General features: G+C 43.7%; 1 protein-coding gene across 2 annotated transcripts in view; it reads left to right on the top strand.

The window, feature by feature from the left end:
• The first annotated feature begins 737 nt into the window (after positions 1-737).
• Positions 738-22,087, top strand: part of IL6ST (interleukin 6 cytokine family signal transducer) — a 40,176-nt gene continuing 18,826 nt past the window's right edge. The window contains exons 1-9 of one of the 2 annotated variants that reach the window (XM_064176701.1): positions 738-853; positions 5,428-5,508; positions 8,109-8,420; positions 10,028-10,160; positions 12,034-12,194; positions 12,530-12,681; positions 13,988-14,147; positions 19,177-19,259; positions 21,815-22,034. In XM_064176701.1, coding sequence (XP_064032771.1) covers positions 5,442-5,508; positions 8,109-8,420; positions 10,028-10,160; positions 12,034-12,194; positions 12,530-12,681; positions 13,988-14,147; positions 19,177-19,259; positions 21,815-22,034 — 1,288 coding nt within the window. In that variant the 5' untranslated portion in view covers positions 738-853; positions 5,428-5,441. The remainder of the gene's footprint in view (positions 854-5,427; positions 5,509-8,108; positions 8,421-10,027; positions 10,161-12,033; positions 12,195-12,529; positions 12,682-13,987; positions 14,148-19,176; positions 19,260-21,814; positions 22,035-22,087) is intronic. The other variant, XM_064176700.1, reaches the window with a different exon arrangement.

Genomic DNA, 22,087 nt, shown 5'->3' with positions numbered 1-22,087 from the left:
CCGTGGAAATAATCCAGAGACTCGATCTAGTGTATCAGATCACACGACCGACCTAGGCTAAGTACCATTTCCTCGCAATCTAGCCGTCCACAAACACCTTTTAATAGGCTCTCCTCTGCAACAGCGTTTTGCTAACACCGCTGCCGCTAACAGCACTTTCCAGCCGCCCGTGGTCCCTGGGGAGCACTGCCAGACGCCGGGAAGGCTGCTCACTCCTCAGGCCTGCGCTGCTCACCACGCCGGCAGCGTAGGCCCGTCCGGTTAAGGCCCGGGAGAAGCTTCGAGGGGCCTCGCAGGTAGCAGCCGGCTCGTTTCTGCTAGGGGTGCGGCCCACCGTGCCGCTAGGAAAGGCACAACGCGACTGAGGTGACTGCGCTCCCGCCCCGGGAAGCGAGGCTCTGTGGCCCTAAAACACACCTTGAGGGGAAAACCCTGCGGGGAGCGTCGCTCCGAGAGGAGTGGGACAAGAGAGCCAACCAGACGGCGGCGAACACATCTGTTTTCCCGCACGGACCACCGCCGCCCCCCTGGGGCCACCGCCGCCCCCCTGGGGCCACCGCCGCCCCATGCCCGCCCCCGCCCCGACAGCGGCGCGCACCCCGCGCGCCCGAGATCCTGGCACGAGCCGCCGCGTTACGGGAAGCCCCGCCCCCCCGCGGCGGCGTCGCGCCCCCCGCGCGCCAATAGCCGGGCGACTGGCGGAGGGAAGGGCGCGGCGGAAGGGGGGAGGGGAGCGTGTGCGGGCGTGGGGCTGTGCGTGCGGGACGGCGGCGCGATGGCGCGGTGCGGCGGAGCCGTTATTTAGGGGCTGTCGGCGGGGCGCGGGGCGGCGGTGAAGGCACTGCAGTGGCAGGTAAGAGCCGGGAACCTTGCGGCCGTACATGGCTCATCCCTTAAAGCTAGCGTCTACCTCCCATCCCCCCTTCCCTTTAGCTTCTTCCCCGTCTCCGAGCGCCCCTGTCCCTGAGGGACGTCTGCCTGTGGGGGTCGTGTTGGTCCGTTCCTTTCGATCGGGCTGTAGCCGGGCTCGGTAGGCCCGGCCGTGCGCCGCGGTCGGAGATAGCAGGGCGAGCGAATGGGCACTTGGCCAGAGTTAAGTGGGAGACGAGGTGGGAGGACGGCAGCCTTGCGCCATTTACTTCCCGGGACGATCTCTGCCTTTCCCCTGTCGGTCCTTCTAAGCCCGGTCTTTGTTCGGCTGCAGTCTCAGCAGCCAAGGCCTCAAGACCGCGACCATTTCCCCCAGCCTGGCCCAGTGGGCTGTAAGAGAATGCGGGTTCCGCCGTCAGCTCTCGTTAGTTGCCACCCGTCTCCCCCGGCGGGCGCTGACGGAGCCAGCCCGGTGGTGGAGATTAAAATGCAGGATAGCTTTTCCACTGCCGGGCTGCCAGAGGAGTTCCCCCGGTAAAGGGGCTTGAGGGACTGTCAGGGCGCTTTTCTTGCCTCTCCGCGAGGCGCCAGCTGCTTGGAGTACCCCATCGGCAGCCCATGCCTTGTCTTGGTGCAGTTTTACTGACCTACCGGCGTGGCGTAAAGACTGAAGATTATCTGGCTCTTCGCTCTCTTGCGGCGATTGCTAGTGCCGGCAGCGCTAATAAAGGTGCTGCGATTCTCGCTGGACTCATGTGTCAGGATTTTTCAGCTTTTAATAAGCTTGCCTGTGTTGTCGACAGACGTTTTCTTGTGAAAAAGCAGTGTGTTTTGTTGCTTTCACCACAAGTGGTCTGTACTCACTGACCGTAGAGCAGAAGGTAGGAAACTGCTGGCCTTGAAAGGAAAGCATGTAGTTTTTTACTGCTGATCCAACTGCTGAAGGACTAATCTGGGGAATTAAAGAGGATAGGGTACGACCTAGGTCATCTGCTCATTTACAGTGTGCACCTGAGCTCAGTTAACCTTGCAGTGTGCCTCTGATACTCCTTCTAAAAGAAAAAAGTGTCATTATTTTTATCTTGCAGATGATGAAACTGAGGCACAAAGTAAAGTGTTCTACCAAGTGTGCTGGCAGTGCAGAGGAGAATAAATCCCAGTCTCAGTTTTCATCCTTGTTTTGCGCTGATTAAGTGATTGCCATCTGGTAACTTCTTGTTACTTCTGAGGCGTTTCTGAAAGAGAAACCTAGGGTTGGGCTTTTTTGGATGTTGGTTTGTTGGGTTTTTTTTTGGTTAGTGATCTGTGTTGTCATGGAGAAGGGGAAAAAGAAAAAGGGAGCTCGACAACTTGAAGCTGGATACTTTGGGGAGTTAGGGGCTTTTTTTCTTTTACCTTGTAGAAAACATAGAATTTATACTTCTCTTCCTAGGTACAGTTACTTTCAGAAGAGTAGTGATATATAAAAGGCATATGATAAGTGTTTTAACTTCTAAACTTAAGAAACTTCATCTGTGTGTGTGTTGATGTATCACAACACACAGGATTGTAAAAGACGAAAGTCAGAAAGGACCCCAAAAACGTGAATTACTTCCTAGAAGTTAATAATTTTAAATAATTATTTAGATTCTGTTTACATGTCCATAAGAGTCACCTCCTAAACCTATATGCCCATGTTGGGGGGGAAGGGAAGAGAGACTTGTTCACATCTATAAATCTCAACCTAAACCAGTACTATACTGTCTCCCATACAGCTTGTCTGGACGATTATCAGCACAGATGTATATTGACCACTAAGAGGAAAGGGAGACAGAAATAAACTGGTGTTAGAAGTTTCATTCACAAAAACTGTCTCAATTGGAGAGCCAGCATTAGTGGTTGTCATTCTTCAAGGTCTGTTTTCAAGATGAGAGCACAGAATACCAGACATTATTTTGTATACATTAATTTGTCTTTTCTAGCTGCTGGGATTTTAAAAAAAAATGGTCTGCAACTTAAGAAGGAAAACAAATTCTTGCAAGGAAATATTCAGTGCCTATAGTAAAATGTTTTGGTGGTTTTATTCTGTGGCACTTTAGGCTTTTTATTCTGAGTGACATGCTAAAACTCCATCAGCAGAGAGAAGCCTCCTTCTAGAGGCAAAGGAATTGATAATGTGGAAAAATGACATGTCTGTATTGTGAAAGAGATAGATATACTGTTTGTGCATAGATATCTTAAAGATGAAAATTAATCTCAGAATTATATGCTTATATGATGTTATGTGATTTTTCAAGTAATCCTCATAAGTGTTTGGAATCTTACAGATATTTCAAAGGAGGAAGACATTTGGAGGAAGGAACAAATCTTGCAGGTTAAATACTCCTAATTAGAAATCAGTTATGGCTTGAATGATCAAAGTTCCTTGAGGATAGTCATAGCTTTTGGATTGGTTTTAGGTACTAACTGGCTTGTCACAAACCCTCAAGCAGTAGCTGCTATGTGCTGTATGACTTTCAGTATCTACTTGAACAACTGTGTGGATTCTGAGTAAGAGATTACTGCTTGAAGATGTAAACTTAGCTCTTCATTTGAGGCATTGTTTGGAAATCCATTTGCCAGCAACCTTTGGGCTTTTGTGATTGTTGTGATGATGAGCCTCAATATACCTAATGCCTTCCTCTGGTGATTTGAGTGTTGTCTGTGTTTGCTGACTTGTAAGCTGGCTTTGCTGGCAAAACTATGTTATTTTGGCTATAGTTTCTTAAACTGATACTGTTGTTTATATGTTACTTGGACACCTCCCTGAAGTGAAGAGGTGATAGCTCATCATGACACGTATCTGTATTCATTTTGGGATAGTTACAAGTTAATCTTATTTCGAATATTGTAAGACTTCTTTGTTTCTCAGAATAAGTAAAGATACCCATTTTGCATAGATACCTGATGTTTCTTCAAAACCTGTATTCACTGGTTGTCATAAAACTTGGTGCTGTTGCTACTTTGAGCATGAAGTTTGACTTTAAAGGACACTGCCTAGAGCATCCCTTTAAGGTTGAGCATAAAGACATAGTGCTTCTCTTGAAAATGCTATCAGGATGTGAAGAATAATAGAAGACCCGTATGATTTAGAGATTAAACGAGGTGATCCTATGGCATATGAGTTTCTAGTGTCAGTCTTTAATGAAGTAATCAGAACATTTTAACAGTTACTTCTTTAAGATAGCCTATGTTACCTGAGTTAAGGACTGTTACCAGCAGCAGTTCTATGTTGACTATGTGTTTTTAAAATTGTGTAGTATTTGGATGGACTTTGATCCTTTGCCACTTTGGCAGACTAAACTGTGTAAGTAAGAAACGTCTAACATCAGTTTATTTCTGTCTCCCTTTCCAAGCAAGCCAAAATTACTATATGGTATAGATAAAATGCTGGTTTGGATTTTTGTTTTTTAAACAACCCAACTTCTGAACTAACTGCTTCAGTGATAGCTCAGCATCACGTTGAAATTTAACAGACTGTCCTACACTAGTCTGGAGGACAGAAGACTTTGGGCTCTGCTGTATAATCCCTGAAACTGTTGAGTCTTCAGTTGTCTAAACTTGTAGCTTAGTCTAACTTAAAGCAGTTAATGTTGAGCAATTGGTGTTGAGCAGCATTTATTTGTTTTGAATTCTGGAACTACATTTTAAGTTTTGGTACAGCTTGTACACAGAGTTTCTGCACCATCTTCAGCTGAGTATATTTATAGGCTCAGACTAGAAAACACTGCTTTCCATGGAAGTGTCTTCCTCACTCTAATCTGAAGACTGCTTGTTTTGTTAGTTACAAGACCTGCCATATTTTTTCCAGTAACTCAGCCTTGCAAACACCAGAGAGACTAACATGTTTTTCAGAAATAGCAGACATGAGAAGGGATTGCAGTAGCTGCCTTTGTGGGGCTGGAAGTGTGTCATTTCAGTCTTCTGCAAACTACATTGATCAGCAGGGGAGAAAGTAAAATGCGTCGAAGCAGCCTGAAAGCAGGTACAATTTGAAGTGTAGCATGATTTTGATGCTACAGTCACACCTGCTTGTTTCCCATGCTGTAGTTGAGTGGGCTTTCCATTGTTTGGCGCAGATGATGAACATGGTTTTCTGGCGAGTTGTTCTGAACTGTGTGCAAAGCATTTATAGCAGTGCCTTCGAAAATTAGGGAAGTATGGTAACCACAATCAAATTCATAGGGTTCTGCCTTAAAACACAAACCACAGCATTACACTTTCTGTTCTAACTGAACCCCTCACAGAAGTACTGGTGAAGTTGTTTCTGTACATGATACAAAAAATATGAGCTGATGTACTTCTGAAATTCGTAAAGATTCTTTAGAAAGGCATCAGCTGTTTTAAACTGCTGGATTTAATATAGCAGAGAGTAAAATGGAAGCAATATGCCTTTTGTTTTCTCTAGAGAGAGAAAATACAGCTCTTTCAGAAAGCTAAACTTGAATACCTGAGAAATTCAAATACAAATCTGAATTTCACAGTGGTCTAAAGGAAAGAATAATAGTTTAAATTAAAAAAATAATTTCTGTGTTACAGGAATTCTGTGCAGCATGTTTTCTGGGTGGACCTGGTTGGCCCATGGCTTCTATCTGCTCTTGAATATTTGTTCTCTTGGAGGTAAGGATTCTGTGTCTCAAAACTGGGAGATTTGTAGAACGTGTTTAATCAGATGTTTGAAGGACATTCTTGCTTTTTGTGTAGATATTTCTGGGGTTTGGGCAAAAAGCCAGGTATATTAGGATAAAGAGACCTAATCTATACTCCTAATATTAAATGCATATTATATCAATGCTTATTTCTGTTTCTGTTCATTGCTCAGCTACACAGAGATAGTGAATCACAAAATGTTATGCGTTGGAAGGGACCTTGAAAGATCATCTAGTCCAAACCCCCATTGCCAGGCCAGGGTCACCTAGTGTAGGTCACACAGGAAGGCATCCAGGTGGGCTTTGAATGTCTTCAGAGGAGACTCCACAGCCTCTCTGGGCAGCCTGTTCCAGTGCTCTGCCACCCTCACAGTGAAAAGTTTTTATTTGTGTTTACATAGAGCCTCCTGTGCTTCAACCGTCACCCATTTCTCCTTGTCCTGTCATTGGACATCACTGAGGTGAGCCTGGCTCTGTCATCCTGACATCCACCCTTCACATATTTATAAACATTGATGAGGTCACCCCTCAATCTCATCCAAGCTAAAGAGACTCAGCTTCCTCAGCCTCTAATCTTAAGGAAGATGTTCCACTCTCTTAATAATTTTTGTGGCTTTGTGCTGGACTTTCTCAAGCAGTTCTGTGTCCTTGAACTGAGTGGCCCAGAACAAGACACAATATTCCAGACATGGCCTTGCCAGGGCAGAATAGAGGGGAAAGAGAGCTTCTTTTGACCTACTATCCATACCCCCTCTAATACAGCCTGGGATACCATTGGCCTTTTTGGCCACAAGGGCACATTGCTGGCTCATGCTCATTCTGTTGTTGACCAGAACTCCTGAATCCTTTTTCCCAGAGCTGTTCTTCAACAGATCAGCTCCCAGCCTGTACTGGCCCATGGGTTTTTTCTTTCCCAGCTGTAAGACTCTACACTTGTCCTTGTGTTTCATTAAATTTCTCCAGCATGTCCACATATCATCAAATGGCAGCACAGCCCTCTGGTGTGTAAGTCACACCTCTCAGTTTTGTGTCCTCATCAAAGTTGCTGACAGTGCACACTGGTCCCTCATCCAGGTCATTAATGAATATGCTGAATAGTACTGGTCCCAGTACTAGCTTGATACAGGCCTCCAATTGATCCTGTTGACCACAACTCTCTGACTTCTGTACTTCAGCTAGATTACAATCCACCTCACCACCCCACCATTCAGACCGCACTTACTCAGAGAGATAGTTTTGGTTTCACTGACTTCACTGGAGCTGATCACTGTAAAAACTGAGGTTTGATTTCATGGATGCCAAATTATATCTGAAAGAAAGCATGCTTTGTTCAGGCTAAACACAGATAAAACAATAAGCCACCAGTGAACTAGTGTAGTACACTTTTTGATCAGCAGCTGAGGGCCTCTGATGCTATGTAACAAGATCATCCTGAAGATGTTTAGTATGGCTATTGATTCAAGACAGTATTTCAGTCATCTATTTAGTCTTTAAAACTTGACATTTTTCTCTTTATAAGCTTAATTAGCAAAGACTACTGTCAAAGGTTCAGAGTCTACTGTAATTCCCAATTAATGTTTATAGTATGCACACTGAAGCTGTAGAAATGGACAACTGAAGTCTTCTTCTTCTTGTGTGCAGTTCTAGAACTAGTCCACAATAACAAAAATGCACACTCATCCTTGTTTTTTTTTGGTTGTTAACTTTCTCAACAGAAAATACGTTTTAACTGCAAGGACAACATCAGTTATTGCCTTCAGAACATGCTAAAGATTTGATCCTAGGCTTGTCCCTCTCTGTGCTACTTTGAAGCTATCTAGAATGTTTTGGTGAGAAGACCTAGATTATAGGCTGTGAAAGGAAAACAATGGTGATGTCTACTTCACTCATAGGCTTGTTGAGATGTATAGAAACAAAAGTCAAAACATAGATAACCCTCTTCTGCTGCTGGGAAGCTCCAAGCTGCATCTCTCTCTAACCTCACCCTCTGTTTCTTTAATTAATCCACTTTGCTTCCTAACCCCCTGGCCAAACCTCCATTCTTCATTGGGACTGGGGTAAGGTTAAGAGGGGTAGGGGGAAGGTGAAAGGGCAGTTGGAAGCCCCTCCTGGGGTCTCAGGTTTCTGGGAGGAGAGTCGTGTTTCTGTATTACCTTTTACCTTGTATATTTCTGTATATACTGTAAATATCTGTTTGTATATTGTGCTAAGCTGTAAATAATAAGCTCCATTCAATTTCCAGAGCTGGATGAGTTTAGTCTGGGTGATTTCCACAGTGTAGGGGGGCAGGGAACACCCAACCCATCACACTCTCTAAAAGGCCTCCCTTTATTAGTAAGAGCTTTTCTTGCTTGGCAAAATGCTTTTGCAAATCCTGGTGAACAGTACACTTGTTTTGCCCTATAAATCTGATAATCACGTAACACACGTGAGTTTTATAACTCTTAAGTAATTAATATTACCTTCTTATACAGGTAGTATCTTTTACATTATGCTAGTGTTGTCAGCAATATTGATTATGGAATGCTCTGTAGATTTTTAGTAAAGATGCAATTCTTTTTTTCTTTTTAGTTTCAGGTGGACTTGTACAGTCATGTGGTCACATCATTCCAGAATCTCCTGTGTTGGCCCTTGGTTCCAATTTCACAGCACTATGCATATTGAACGAGAGTTGTCTGGACTTTGGCAACATCTATGCTAGTCAGATTATCTGGAAAATTAAAAATAGAGTGGTACCTAAAGAACAATATCGTGAAATAAACAGAACAGTTTCCAGTGTCACATTTAATGATACTTCTTCACTAGCGACACCTCTGACATGCAATATTTTGGCAGATGGACAGATTGAGCAAAATATTTATGGAATTACAGTTACAGTAGGCTGTAAGTACCATTTTCTTACCTTTTATTTCTATTTTAAAATTACTTCTGAGAAACAGGGAAGAGAGTGCAAACAATAGAAAGCAGATACATCTTAAGATACCTATTTCCATTCCCTCTCTTCCAAGATAACTGTGTAGAAACATTGTGTTACATGCCATCAAAAATTGTAAATATGCAAAGAATAAAATTTTCTTTTAAAAAGGGAAAGTGCTCTGGAATACTTCAGTATTGAAGCAGCATGAAAACAGAACAGAAAACAGAAGAATACTGAAGCAGGACAGGAAGATGTGAACATAACTGAAATAGATAGTAGCAAATAAAATGACTTTTCCTTACTCATTGCTTCTGTTTTGGTGTTCAAGGAAGTACAGTAAGGTTGTATGTCCTGCTTTCCTAGTAACACTGTGAAATTAATGGCTTCTTCATTCATGGACTGAGAATATTGATTCTACCTGCATTACTAAAACTAAGCTGAACTGCTTAAAAATGAAACATACTGTTTGGATTACTAGAAAGTACTTAACTAATTACAAACTTTCCTTGTCCAGTGTATTAGAACTTGAGTAATTCTGAGCAAGTGCTCGTTGGGACAAGACTGAGTTTCTCAGAAAGTAACCTGAATAACTTCATATACTACTCCTTAATTGCTGAGCTGTTATATTAAGTGCGTGCCCTCAGTATGGGAGTGTGAATAGCTGATTAATTATATTGCCGCCTAGTGTTGGCAAAAGCTATTGCAGTTGTCAGATCGTCTTTATGTAAGGCTGGCTCTAGTTCACAAATGAAGGTGGCTGAGTTAGAAAATACTTTCAACAGAGAAACAGTCTTCTCAATTTCAACTTCTGAGAAGTAAATTTCTTACCAGAAAATATGTGACAGGTGAAATAAATGGAAAGGTGAGGACAAGTAGAATATCCTAAGCCAGTAAACTAAATGATAGTGCAGATGACATGCTACAGTTGTAATTAACACATAAATCTTGAGATACATTTTCATACTGTCAATTAAAAATCTGTAAAGAGAATAATAACTACTTGGGAACAAAATTATAAGGTTCATAAGGTAGTTTTGTTGAAACAATATTATTTAAGTGTATTTTATTCTTGCAAATAGTAATATGCTAAAAAGTAGAAACAAATTCTTTGTATGCTATGATTTGAATTTAAGGAAAATAAAGAGCCTTTTCTTGTTGGAGTTCGCAGCTTCATCCATAGCTCAGGTAGGGGAGAATAGGCTTATTACACTTGCCTTAGAGCTCAGGTTACTGGCAAAGTCAGCATATGCCAATGCAGCCATAGTGCTTGTTAGGTTGCTTTCTTTTTCTATATAAATTAAAATGGATTTAGATGGGCAATGGCTAATACTAGATTTCTGCCTGAAGGAATGAGAAAGCTTCCATACTGTAGTGTCAGATGCTTGTGCCCTATGCATCCTACTGTTTCTCAGAGCAGCTGATTAGGCTTCTTGACTTCCATTGCTGGATGACATCTAGTGCTTCCCCCTCCCACACCAGTAGAAAACTGACTAAATTATTCTGATCTTCACTGAAATTGCTGTGATGAAACTCTTTGTGTATATATATTAATTATTGCTGATTTCTTGTATAGTGCCCCCAGAGAAGCCCAAGAACTTAAGCTGCATTGTTCATCAGATGTCAAAACTCACATATCCTATGACTTGTACCTGGGACCCTGGAAGGCATACATTCCTAGACACTCACTTCAGGTTGAAAAACAGATGGTAAGTAGCCCTCTGTAAAATATCTAAGTAGTTTAATACTTAGTTGTAGGCTAAACCAAACTTCCTTGAGATCTCTTGATATTTCAGAATCATTTTGCTGATGCATTGCTCTATATTGAGGGGAAGAGATCAGAGAAAGAAGTTCATATTTAAAGTAATTCTAAATCAGTCATGGAATTTCATTTCTGTTCTTGTTTCAGAGTAACACTCATCACACACTTTTGCATTTTTTCAAATACATGGTTAGTGTGGTTTGAGTATGATACACCTAACCACTAGGTGGCTAGACCCCTAAATTGTCTATTACACATTTTTCTGTGGTAGATCTTCCTGTGTGTTGCAAGAGCATCAGACCAGATGACATTCAAAGGTCTCTTCTAACCTAAACCATTCTATGATTGTAAGTGAAGAAATCAACATACAGTGACTGGATTTTTCAGATTCTCTGCTTCCTAAGAACTCAGAATGATGTTTGTCCATGATTAATCCTAACATGAACATTTTGGCAGAAATATTTCTCTTCGGAAAGTAAATAAGTATTTTTCAGTCTTGAAATTACCTTTTGTGGTCAGTGAACACTTGCAGCCCAGAAAGCAAATTACACTCTGGGCTGCATCATGAGAAGTGTGGCCAGCAGATGGAGGGCGGTGATTCTCCCTTCTACTCCACTCCAGTGAGATCATACCCAAAGTACTGCATCAGGCTGTGGGGCTCCCAGTGCAAGGAAGAAATGGACCTGCTTGAGCAGGTCCAGAGGAGGTCTGGGCCACAAGGGACTGAAACACCTTCCCCATGAGGACGGGTTGAAACAGTTGAGATTGTTCAGCCTGGAAAAGACAGGGCTCTGGGGAGACTCTTACAGTGAGTTTTCAGTACGTAGAGGGCCTAGCGGAAGGATAGGGTGGGATTCTTTCAGGGAGTATAGTGATAGGACAGGCTTAGTGGCTTTAAACTGAAAGAGTATAATTAGCTACTAAGGTGATCCTTACTATGAGGGTGATGAAATACTGGAAAAGGTTGCCAAGAGAAGCTGTGGCTGCTTCCGCACTGGAAGTGTTCAAGGCCAGATTGGATGGGGCTTTGAGCATTCAGATCTGCCCATGGGAAGGGAGTTGGAACTAGGTGATCTTTCTCACAATCCAAATCATTCTCTGATTGTGTGAAAGTGGAGCAGGCAGAATTATTGCAGTGCTGTAGGATCAGGAATGATTGCCTACAGTTTGCAGTCTATTGAACCAAAGTGTTTTGGTAACAGGTGTAGTAGAAAGTAGATATCTCTTGATACTCCTAGACTGTCTGCTATTAAGCTGTGAAAATCATTAAACGTTGCAGCTGTAATATTGTACCTTTGAACGTACATACTATGCACTTAATTCTGACTACATCTTTTAATGCATGATTTTGATTCTAGTTAGTAGCTATAATGCTTTTCACAGGATCATAGAATGGTTTGGATTGGAAGGGACCTTCAAAGGTCATCTAGTCAAAGCCCTTCTGCAGTAAGCAGGAACACCCTAAACTAGGTCAGGTTGCCCAGAGCCCTGTCAAGCCTCATCTTTAATATCTCCAGGGATGGGGCTCAGCCACCCCCATGGGCAGAAGTCATGTTTTTAAGCAACTTTATAATTACAATACCACAACTTCTGCTTTTGAAGATTTGTGACTGGAAGTCAAGAGATTTTATTTTAGTTTCTAATTTAATGCAGCCATTCATTCCTGGCTGAATAAACCATTCTAATGTCTTTGCTTTTTACTCCCACTCCTTTGCTTACAAATACTAAGGCAGAGGAGAAACATGAAGTTAACTCAAAGGTTGACTAAAGGAAATCAAACTTACTGCTTTATACTTTGTTTTTCCTTCTCTCTTGTTTAGGCCACAAGAGACTTTTCCTGACTGTATACCAAAAGATGTAAATAATTCTTGTACAACTACTGATGTTCAGTTCTTTGTTAACCTGGAGGTCTGGGTAGAAGCAGCAAATGCTCTTGGGAAGGCTGAATCTGATCCTCTTGTGTTTGATCCCATTGAGATTGGTAACTATATGCCTTTTAATAAAGCTTTAGTAGTATGTACCTTGCTGCTTCTGTGCATATTGGTGTGTTAATGTTTCTTTGCTATGAAAAGTAACTGCCAAAATATTGTTGTTTAGATCTTGAATTGTGCTGGATGAAGGTAGGGAAGATGAGAGATTTGACTACCATTCAGATAGCAGTATCACTTTCATTAGCCTGCGTTAGAACTAGTGTGAAGTAGCAGCCATTTGATGTTGTGAAAAGCTTGTGTTATGCTGTATTGTAACAGCATAATACCAGCTGCTAGAGTCATGACAAAATACATCTGTGGAGTTGACTAACAACTTCTTTTCTAGTTAAACCTCTGTCTCCACACAACTTATCAGTCACATCTGGAATACTACCTACTGTTCTGAAGCTTTCCTGGGAAAATCGGATTTCAGCAGCTGTGATGAAGTTGAAATTCAATATACGCTATAGGATCATTGATGACACAAACTGGATGCAGGTAATACCACTAATGTCCCTTGTTACTCCTCTACCATAACCCAGCTATTTGTCTAACTGCAGAAGTCTTCTTACTGCTGCAGTTCAGAAAATCAACTTTACTATTACTAGGCTTTAACTAGCCTCTCTGGGTAGTTTATCTCGCCTGCTCATGAAGGCTGTGACATAGGGGTTTTGGCATAGTCTAGAGTCTTGTTTATGGACTTCTCTGCTGTCTTCTGCATCCCATCACATTTAATTTTTTTCTGCACTTGAAATGTCTAAAACATTCTTGAACTTTCACTTTCCCATGCACGTGCAGAGCTACTGATCTAAGTGTCATTTAAAGCTTGGGCAAACACTGCATTGCTGAGATGCTTTCCTGAGTTTTTCTGTGTCACAACAGCCCCACAGGCAAAGAAGGGCTCTGCTGGTGAAGGGTCTAGAGCACAAGTCCTCCAAGGAGCATCTGATGGAACTGGGGTTGCTTAGTCCAGAGAAAAGAAAGATGAGGCTTCTCTCAGACCTTTCCTCTTTCTAGAGCTACACGAAAGGAGATTGTAGCAAAGTGGGTGTTTGTCTCTTCTCCCTAGTAACAAGTGATAGGACAAGAGGAAATGACCTCAAGTTGCACCAGGAGAGTTTTAGACTGGGTGCTAGGGAAAGTTTCTTTGATGAAAGGGATGCCAGGTACTGGAATAAGCTGCCGAGAAAAATGGTGTCATAGCCATCTCTGGAGATACATATATCATTCATACCATGCATCTGTTTGTTGAACATGCGCTAGGAATATTTTCTGGCAATCAGTTGCTAATCCAAGATAAAGGAAAAAGCTCTTGAAAAACTAGGATACTAGCAGAAGTGTAAGTCACCCTGAATCGAAGTATTTCCAGCGTCAGTTAAGAAACACTGCTGTATATGAGTGGAAGCAATGATCCTGGAATTTCTAGCTTTATTGGATGCTTCTAGCACAGGTGTTCTGCAATCAATAATCAAACAGGTAAACTAGAAAATTACTGATATGTGAGGTTGGGTATTGCAGATCAGTACATAGAGGGAAGAAAAGAGGTAGACAAACTATATGAATTTAAAAAAAAGAATATGAGACATAGTCCTGAGAACTGTGTATGTATTGTATTACACCAAGTAAATACAATTCTTACTGATCCCTTACCAAGCTGTGGTTGAAAATTGAAGCTTTGGGAAGTACAGCAGGAGAAAAACAGTGTTTTTTGCACTCAGTCTGTATGCAGTGTGAGCTGGAGTAGCACAGAACTCACCTTTCCAATTTTTGATCAGTACTTCTAAAATGTTTTTTCCATTTATAGGTTCCTCCTGAAGATACAGCCTCACCGAGAACTTCGTTCAGTGTTCAGGGGCTCAGACCCTACACAAAGTATGTCTTCTCAATTCGTTGCATGAAGGAAGATGGAGTGGGCTACTGGAGTGACTGGAGTGAAGAGAAAACTGGGGTCACCACTGAAGATAGTAAGTAATATATGAAAGGAGGTCACTGCCTTTCAAAATATGTGAATGTTCAGCAGTTTGCAGCTGTTTGGTTATGCATACAACAAGGCTTTCCTGAGTTAATTTTAGTACTGATGGACTCAAAGCAGTGTGAGAATAGCTTCCCTTGAAGCTAGTCTAGAGATGCTCCCTGAAAACAATTGAAATGGAAGGTATGGAGGAAAAAGCTTTCTTCATGGAAGTTACATTGTCAAAGCCTTTTGGAAAGATGTAGGCTTTATGCTTGTTTTGTTCTAAAGATTATTCTCTGTAACAGAAGCTATTACACCCATGTGACTGTTGAGAGTTTTTCCCTAAACAGACTGCCTTAATATTAGAAGTTTCTTCTAATATCCATTCTAAACCTTCCCTGGTGCAATTGGAGGCTGTTTCCTCTCATTCTATCACTCATTACTAGGGAAAAGAGAGACCAGCACTCACCTCACTACACCCTCCTTCCAGGTAGTTGTGGAGAGCAATATTTGGGCTACTGTGACCCAAATGCAGGACCCAGCACTTGGTCTTGTTGGATCTCATACAGTTGATCTCAGCCCATCAGTCTAGCCTGTCCAGGTCCTTCTGTAGAGCCTTCCTACCCTCAATCAAGTCAGTACTCCCACCTAATTGTCTGCTAACGTACAGAGGGTGCTCTAAATGCCCTCTTCCACATCCTTGATTAAGATATTCAAGAGAACTGCTCCCAGTCCTGTGCTCTAAAGAACACCACTTGTGACTGGCCCCCCAGATGGATTTAACTGCATCATCACCACTCTTTGGGCCTGGCCATCTAGACAGATTTTTGCCTAGCAAAGCATCTACCCATTCTGACTATAAGCAGGCAGTCCTTCCAGAGGGATGCTGTGGGGAACAACATCAAAAGCTTTACTAAAGTCCAAATAAATGGCATGCACAACCTTTTTTCTCATCCTCCACGTGGGTTGTGTTGTCATAGAACGTCAGGTTGATCAAGCATGACCTATCCTTCAAGAACCCATGTTGACTGGGCCTGAGGGGGGAACTGGGCTTGAGGGGAACACTATAACTGATGATGAAGAAAAGGCTGAGGTCCTGAATGCCTTCTTCGCCTCAGTTTTCAACAGTAAGGAGGGAGGAGGAGGCAAGTGGCCTCTTGAACTGGGGGAGCCATCTGGACACCCACAAGTCCAGGGGACCAGATGGGATCCATCCCAGGGTGCTGAGAGAGCTGGCAGCTGAGCTGGCCAAGCTGCTCTCCATCATTTTCCAGCAGTCCTGGCTCACCAGAGAGGTCCCAGGAGACTGGAAAATGGCCAACGTGGTCCCCATCCACAAGAAGGGTCGGATGGAGGAACCTGGGAACTACAGACCTGTCAGCCTGCCCTCAGTGCCAGGGAAACTGATGGAGCAGGTTGTCTTGGGGGCAATAACTGCGCACCTGAGGGATGGCCAAGAGCTCAGGTCCAGCCAGCATGGGTTTAGGAAGGGCAGATCCTGCCATTCTAACCTGATCTCCTTCTATGATCAGGTGACTCGCTTGGTGGATGTGGGGAGGCCTGTGGATGTGGTCTATCTGGACTTCAGCAAGGCCTTTGACACTGTCCCCCACAGCAAACTGCTGGCTAAGCTGTCAGCCCATGGCTTGGATGGCAACACTCTGTGCTGGGTTAGGAACTGGCTGGAGGGCTGGACCCAGAGAGTGGTGGTGAATGTTGCCACATCCAGCTGGCAGCTGTCACTAGTGGTGTCCCTCAGGGATCAGTGCCGGGCCCCATCCTCTTTAACATCTTCATAGATGATCTGGATGAGGGCATGGAGTCAGTCATCAGCAAGTTTGCAGATGACACTAAGCTGGGGGCAGATGTGGCTGGGTTGGAGGGCAGAAGGGCTCTGCAGCAGGACCTTGACCGCCTGGACAGATGAGCAGAGTCCAATGGGATGGGGTTCAATAGCTCCAAGTGCGGGGTGCTGCACTTTGGCCACAACAACCCCATGCAGAGATACAGGCTGGGGTCGGAGTGGCTGGAGAGCAGCCAGACAGAGAGGGATCTGGGGGTGCTGATTGATACCCGCCTGAACATGAGCCAGCAGTGTGCCCAGGTGGCGAAGAGAGCCAGTGGCATCCTGGCCTGCATCAGGAATGGTGTGGTCAGCAGGAGCAGGGAGGTCATTCTGCCCCTGGACTCCGCACTGGTTAGACCACACCTTGAGTACTGTGTTCAGTTCTGGGCTCCCCAGTTTAGGAGGGACATTGAGATGCTTGAGCGTGTCCAGAGAAGGGCGACGAGGCTGGTGAGAGGCCTTGAGCACAGCCCTATGAGGAGAGGCTGAGGGAGCTGGGATTGTTTAGCCTGGAGAAGAGGAGGCTCAGGGGTGACCTTATTGTTGTCTACAACTACCTGAGGGGTGGTTGTGGCCAGGAGGAGGTTGCTCTCTTCTCTCAGGTGGCCAGCACCAGAACGAGAGGACACAGCCTCAGGCTGCGCCAGGGGAGATTTAGGCTGGAGGTGAGGAGAAAGTTCTTCCCTGAGAGAGTCATTGGACACTGGAATGGGCTGCCCGGGGAGGTGGTGGAGTCGCCGTCCCTGGGGCAGTTCAAGGCAAGATTGGACATGGCACTTGGTGCCATGGTCTAGCCTTGAGCTCTGTGGTAAAGGGTTGGACTTGATGATCTGTGAGGTCTCTTCCAGCCCTGATGATACTATGATACTATGATCATCTGGTTGCTATGCACATGCTGCATAACGGCACACAAGATGATCTGCCTCGTGACCTCCCCAACACTGAGATCAGACTGACAGGCTTTTAGTCCCCTGGATACTTCCTCAAGACCTAGTCACATGTCACAGTTGCTAACCTTCAGTCAAGTGGGACCTCCCTGCTTAGCCAAGATTGCTATCAAATGATGGAAAGTGGCTTGGTGAGCACTTCCACCAGGTCCCTCAATATCACTGCTTGTGTGGCATCTGACCACATAGAATACCGTTTGTTCAAGTGGTGCAGCAGGTCACTAACCATCACATTTCTATTCAACCACTGCTTGAATTATGGGGGCTTCATTCTGCTCCCCATTTCTGTCTTCCAGCTCAGGGAGCTGAGTATCCAGCATACAGCTCCGATTACTTAAGGTGATACTGAGTATCTCAGGTTTTTCCTTATCCTTCATCATTACATTTCCCCCTTGCATCCAACAAAGGACAGAGATTCTCTTATTTCTAGAAGGATTTATTGTTGTCTTTCAGAGATGAAGCAAAATTAATTTCTAGTTGGGCTTTGGCCCTTCTAATTTTCTCCCTGCATGGACTGGCAACAACTTGTAGTCCTCCTGAGAGGTCTGACCCTTCTTCCAAAGACTATAAACTCCACTGTTTTTCCCAGAGCTGCAACCAGCTCTCTCCATTCAGCCAAGCTGGCTGTCTTGCACCAACTCATCTTTCAGCACATGGGGACAGCCTATTCCTGCACCTTTAAGATTTGCTTCTTTAACAACGTCTGGCCTTCCTGGAGTCCTTAGCCCTTAAGGGCTGCCTTCCAGGGGACTGTCAACAAGTCTCTGTAGTTTGCTAAAGTCTGCTTTCTGAAAGTCCAAGGTGACATTTCTGAACTCTGTCTTTTCGTAGTCACCGCCCAAGAAGGCCTCCAGCTGTTACATTGCCCACAAGTCCTTCTCTGTTTGCAAACAGCAAGTCCAGCAGGACATATTCCCTGCACTGGATCAGAAAGCCTTCCTTATTTATGCTAGCTGAGTTCCCAGTAATGAGTTTTAATTCGTTTGTCATCTTGGAGTGGAGAATTAAGAAAAAGATGGTAGTATATACCCTGCTTAATAAAGCAAAATAGGATTTATATGTGTGTAGTGGCATTGTTTTCAGTTGTATGCAAAATTCACTTTCTGTAAGAAATACTCTAGTCACTTATTTTCAACTGAATGACAGAATGTTTGTTTTCTGTGTTTACTGTCTCAGCCAAAGCAATGAAGGTTTCAGGACTGCTTGCCTACTTAGACTTCATTGCTGCTCTGTGGTGGTGACTGGCTTTGCAAAGCTATTGCTATCAATTCATGTCCTACTATGTTCTGAGGCTAAAATAAGACATTAACATAAGGCAGGATGTGTTGCATTCATGATCTCTATTAGTTGTACAATTGCTTCTGTTTCAGGTGAATTGAGTATTAAAATGAGATTTAAGAACTCCCTTTAGCTCAGTTCTCCTTCCCTCCTGATGTAAAATATGAGAGACAAGATGTACACTGCATACTTGATACTGTTTTGGAAGTGAAACAGCCAAAACCTTAAAATTATCAATGTGAAGAATGTAATAAAAGAACTCTGAAAGAAAACACAGTCTATCAAGATTATAAACTTAAATGCATTCTAAGATTGTTTCTCCTAAGGCTGAGGCCCTGACAATTGGCTGCTTTTATTGTTTTGTGCACTATAATAGACTGATTCACTCTACTTTGAAATTAAATTTGCAGTGAAAATACAATCTGAATTTCTTACTGTGCTGGTGCTAGAAGGTATTGTACAAAAGTGCTGCAGTTCTGTAACCCATTTTTAGCATGAGGGATATTGGGAAACTTGGGGAGTTGTGGCAGAATAAATTTGTCTCCTTGTTAACTTTTCTGCTCTTTCCCTTGGTATTAAGGGATAGGGAGAGTTGTGCAGCTACAAACTGTAGCAAGGTTTTCAGTACACAGATGTTCAGGGCAGTGCCTCTGGACCAGGCTTAGTGTGGTAAAGGTTTGGTCGTGCCTCACTCAGTGGTGTAATCTGTAGCCTGTTGTTGAACATGATGACTCTCAGTTATTTTCATACTATTCACTTAGAGGAGAAGTGATTTGTTCATCCTTTGAGGAAGTCTTTCCATACAGGTGTTCCACTTAACATACCAAGTGTTATTTTCTTTAAGGAGCTAAGGAAACTCTTTCTGTATGTACTTTTTATTATTTAAAAAAAAAAGGCATCTAAGGATAGTCAAAGGATTCATTCAAACAGAAAATACTTACACTATTAAACATTGTTTCTTTCACCAGAACCATCTAAAGGACCATCCATATGGAGGATCATCGATGCATGTCATTCATCAGCTTTCTGGACTGTGCGTCTGATGTGGAAGGTGAGCAGCACAAGAAACAGCAGGAATTGAGCTTTCTTTTAAAAAACTGAGGTTTTCAGTGGCAAAATTTACCCCAACAATCTTGAACAGGTAGCTGGAATACTGCCAGTTCTGTTGGTACAGACTTTAGTACTCTTGATATGCCGATTAATTATGAAAAATTAGAAGCACAAAGGTAAAAGCTTTCCATTAACTGGGTACGCATCTGTGAGCCAGTCTAAATAGGATCCTCTTTCAGATCATGGCTTGCTGTCCCTAAGCAGTTTGTGGAATTGGAAACTTCCATGTGAACAAGGCAGACTGTTGTTTACACCTTCTACTGTATTCTAAACTTTTTGCAGCTGGACTGGGATAATCTATCTGCAATACCTCTGAAGTGTAGAGACATTCCAGAGGTCTAACTAAATGCAGCACTCCTCATTTGTATACAGTAGGCTGCTGTGTCTAGTTGGCTGGTTGGTTCATAGCTGAGAAAGTGAGTGCAATTATGGTCAGTCCTCATTTCATGATGTCTTTTCATAGAATCATATCATAGAATCAACCAGGTTGGAAGAGACCTCCAAGATCATCCAGTCCAACCTAGCACCCAGCCCTATCCAATCAACTAGACCACGGCGCTAAGTGCCTCATCCAGGTTTTTCTTGAACACCTCCAGGGATGGTACCTCCACCACCTCCCTGGGCAGCCCATTCCAATGCCAATCACTCTCTGTGAAGAACTTCCTCCTAACATCCAGCCTATATTTCCCCCCGGCACAACTTCAGACTGTGTCCTCTTGTTCTGTTGCTGGTTGCCTAGGAGAAGAGACTGACTGCCACCTGGCTACAGCCTCCATTCAGGTAGTTGTAGATAGAGATGAGGTCACCTCTGAGCCTCCTCCAGGCTAAACACCCCCAGCTTTCTCGGCCTGTCCTCACAGGGCTGTGTTCCAGGCCCCTCACCAGCTTTGTCGCCCTTCTCCGGACACATTCCAGCACGTCAACATCTCTCTTGGATTGAGGGGCCCAGAAATGGACACAGGACTCAAGGTGTGGCCTGACCAGTGTTGAGTACAGGGGAAGAATAACTTCCCTTGTCCTACTGGCCACACTGTGTCTGATCCATGCCAGGATGCCATTGGCTCTCTTGGCCACCTGGGCACATCTTCAGCTACTATCTATCAGTACCCCCAGGTCCCTTTCTTCCTGGCTGCTCTCCAGCCACTCTGTCCCCAGTCTGTAGTGCTGCTTGGGGTTGTTGTGGCCAAAGTGTAGAACTGTATACTTGACCCTGTTAAATCTCGTCCCAGTGGCCTCTGCCCACCCATCCAGCCTGTCAAGGTCCCTCTGCAGGGCTCTCCTACCTTCCAACAGATCCACACGTGCTCCTAGCTTGGTGTCATCTGCAGACTTACTGATGCTGGACTCAGTCCACTCATCCAGTTCAATAAAGATGTTGAACAGGCCTGGGCCCAGCACTGATGCTTGGGGCACACCACTAGTGACTGGCTGCCAACTGGATGTGGCACCACCACTCTCGGCCTGGCCTTCCAGCCAGTTCTTGACCCATATCAGAGTGAATCTGTCCAAGCCATGAGCTGCCAGCTTGGCCAGGAGCTTGTTGTGGCAGACAGTGTCAAAGGCTTTGCTGAAGTCCAGGTAGACTACATCCACACCCTGCCCCACGTTCACCAGGCAGGTAACCTGATCATAAAAGGACATCAGGTTGGTTAGGCAGGACCTGCCCTTCCTAAACCCATGCTGGCTGGGCCTGATCCCTTGGCCATCTTGTAGGTGCTTTGTGATGGCACCCAAGATGACCTGTTCCATCACCTTGCCTAGTACTGAGGTCAGGCTCACAGGTCTGGAATTTCCTGGTTCCTTTTTTCAACCCTTCTTGTGGATGGGCTTCACAGTGGCCAGCTTCCAGTCTTAGGGGACCTCTCTTTTGGTATGCAAACTTTGTGACATTTATCTAGCTGTCTTTTTCTTAATACTTTTTTTCTGTAACTGCGTGGTGGCTTGTGTAGGGTTACATGTATATTGACATGGCATCATTTTCTGATACAACATATGTGTCCTGTGCCACTTCTGACATTGTGTAGCATATATTTGGAAAACTGGTGCTGCAATAATGTTTCAGTGATTTTTCTCCTCAATTACCTGAAAGCTAATACTGTGACACAGAAACAAGTATTTTTGTACGTGTAATAAAATGACTCAGGCTGGTTTGCATTTGGGTTCAACACCGCCTAAGACATAAGATTTTTTCTATGTCATTGTGTTTTACAGTCACATAAAATCCAGGTTATGTGAATGTGTTCTGCAGCCTTTACAGAGTGGGTTTTATAAACTACTAGAGAGGATTGTGAGCCAAGAAAAAGAGGACTTAAACCAGAAATAGTTCTGAAAATTGGAAATTTGCATAATTGAATGCAAGTTGTTTGCTCTTCCCTTAAATATGCAGATATTTCATCAGTGTAACTTGTCTTGCTCTCAGATTTTTTAGTTAGGCATCAGTAACAATAAAAGTTAAGTAATGTCTGTTCACTATAATAGAGCATGTGTTTTTAACAGGCATTGGAGCCATACGAAGCCAATGGAGTAATCTTGCAGTACGAAGTGACTGTCAGAGCTAAGTCATCTCTCTCCAGCCCACCAGAGAAATACAACGTTAATACTACCAACCTTACAGTAAAGCTCCCAAATGGAACTTATGAAGTAACTGTGACTGCCCATAATAAAGCTGGGGCATCCCCTCCATCAGTTCTACTTATCCCTGCAGTTAATTCAAAAGGTTAGTGTCCTAGTAATGTCTTTTTCAAGTGCATTTGCTTGACACTTGCTGCA

Source organism: Pogoniulus pusillus, chromosome Z (genome assembly GCF_015220805.1).
Source record: "Pogoniulus pusillus isolate bPogPus1 chromosome Z, bPogPus1.pri, whole genome shotgun sequence".
Lineage (NCBI taxonomy): Eukaryota > Metazoa > Chordata > Aves > Piciformes > Lybiidae > Pogoniulus > Pogoniulus pusillus.
This window is presented reverse-complemented; position numbering and strand designations above follow the sequence as displayed.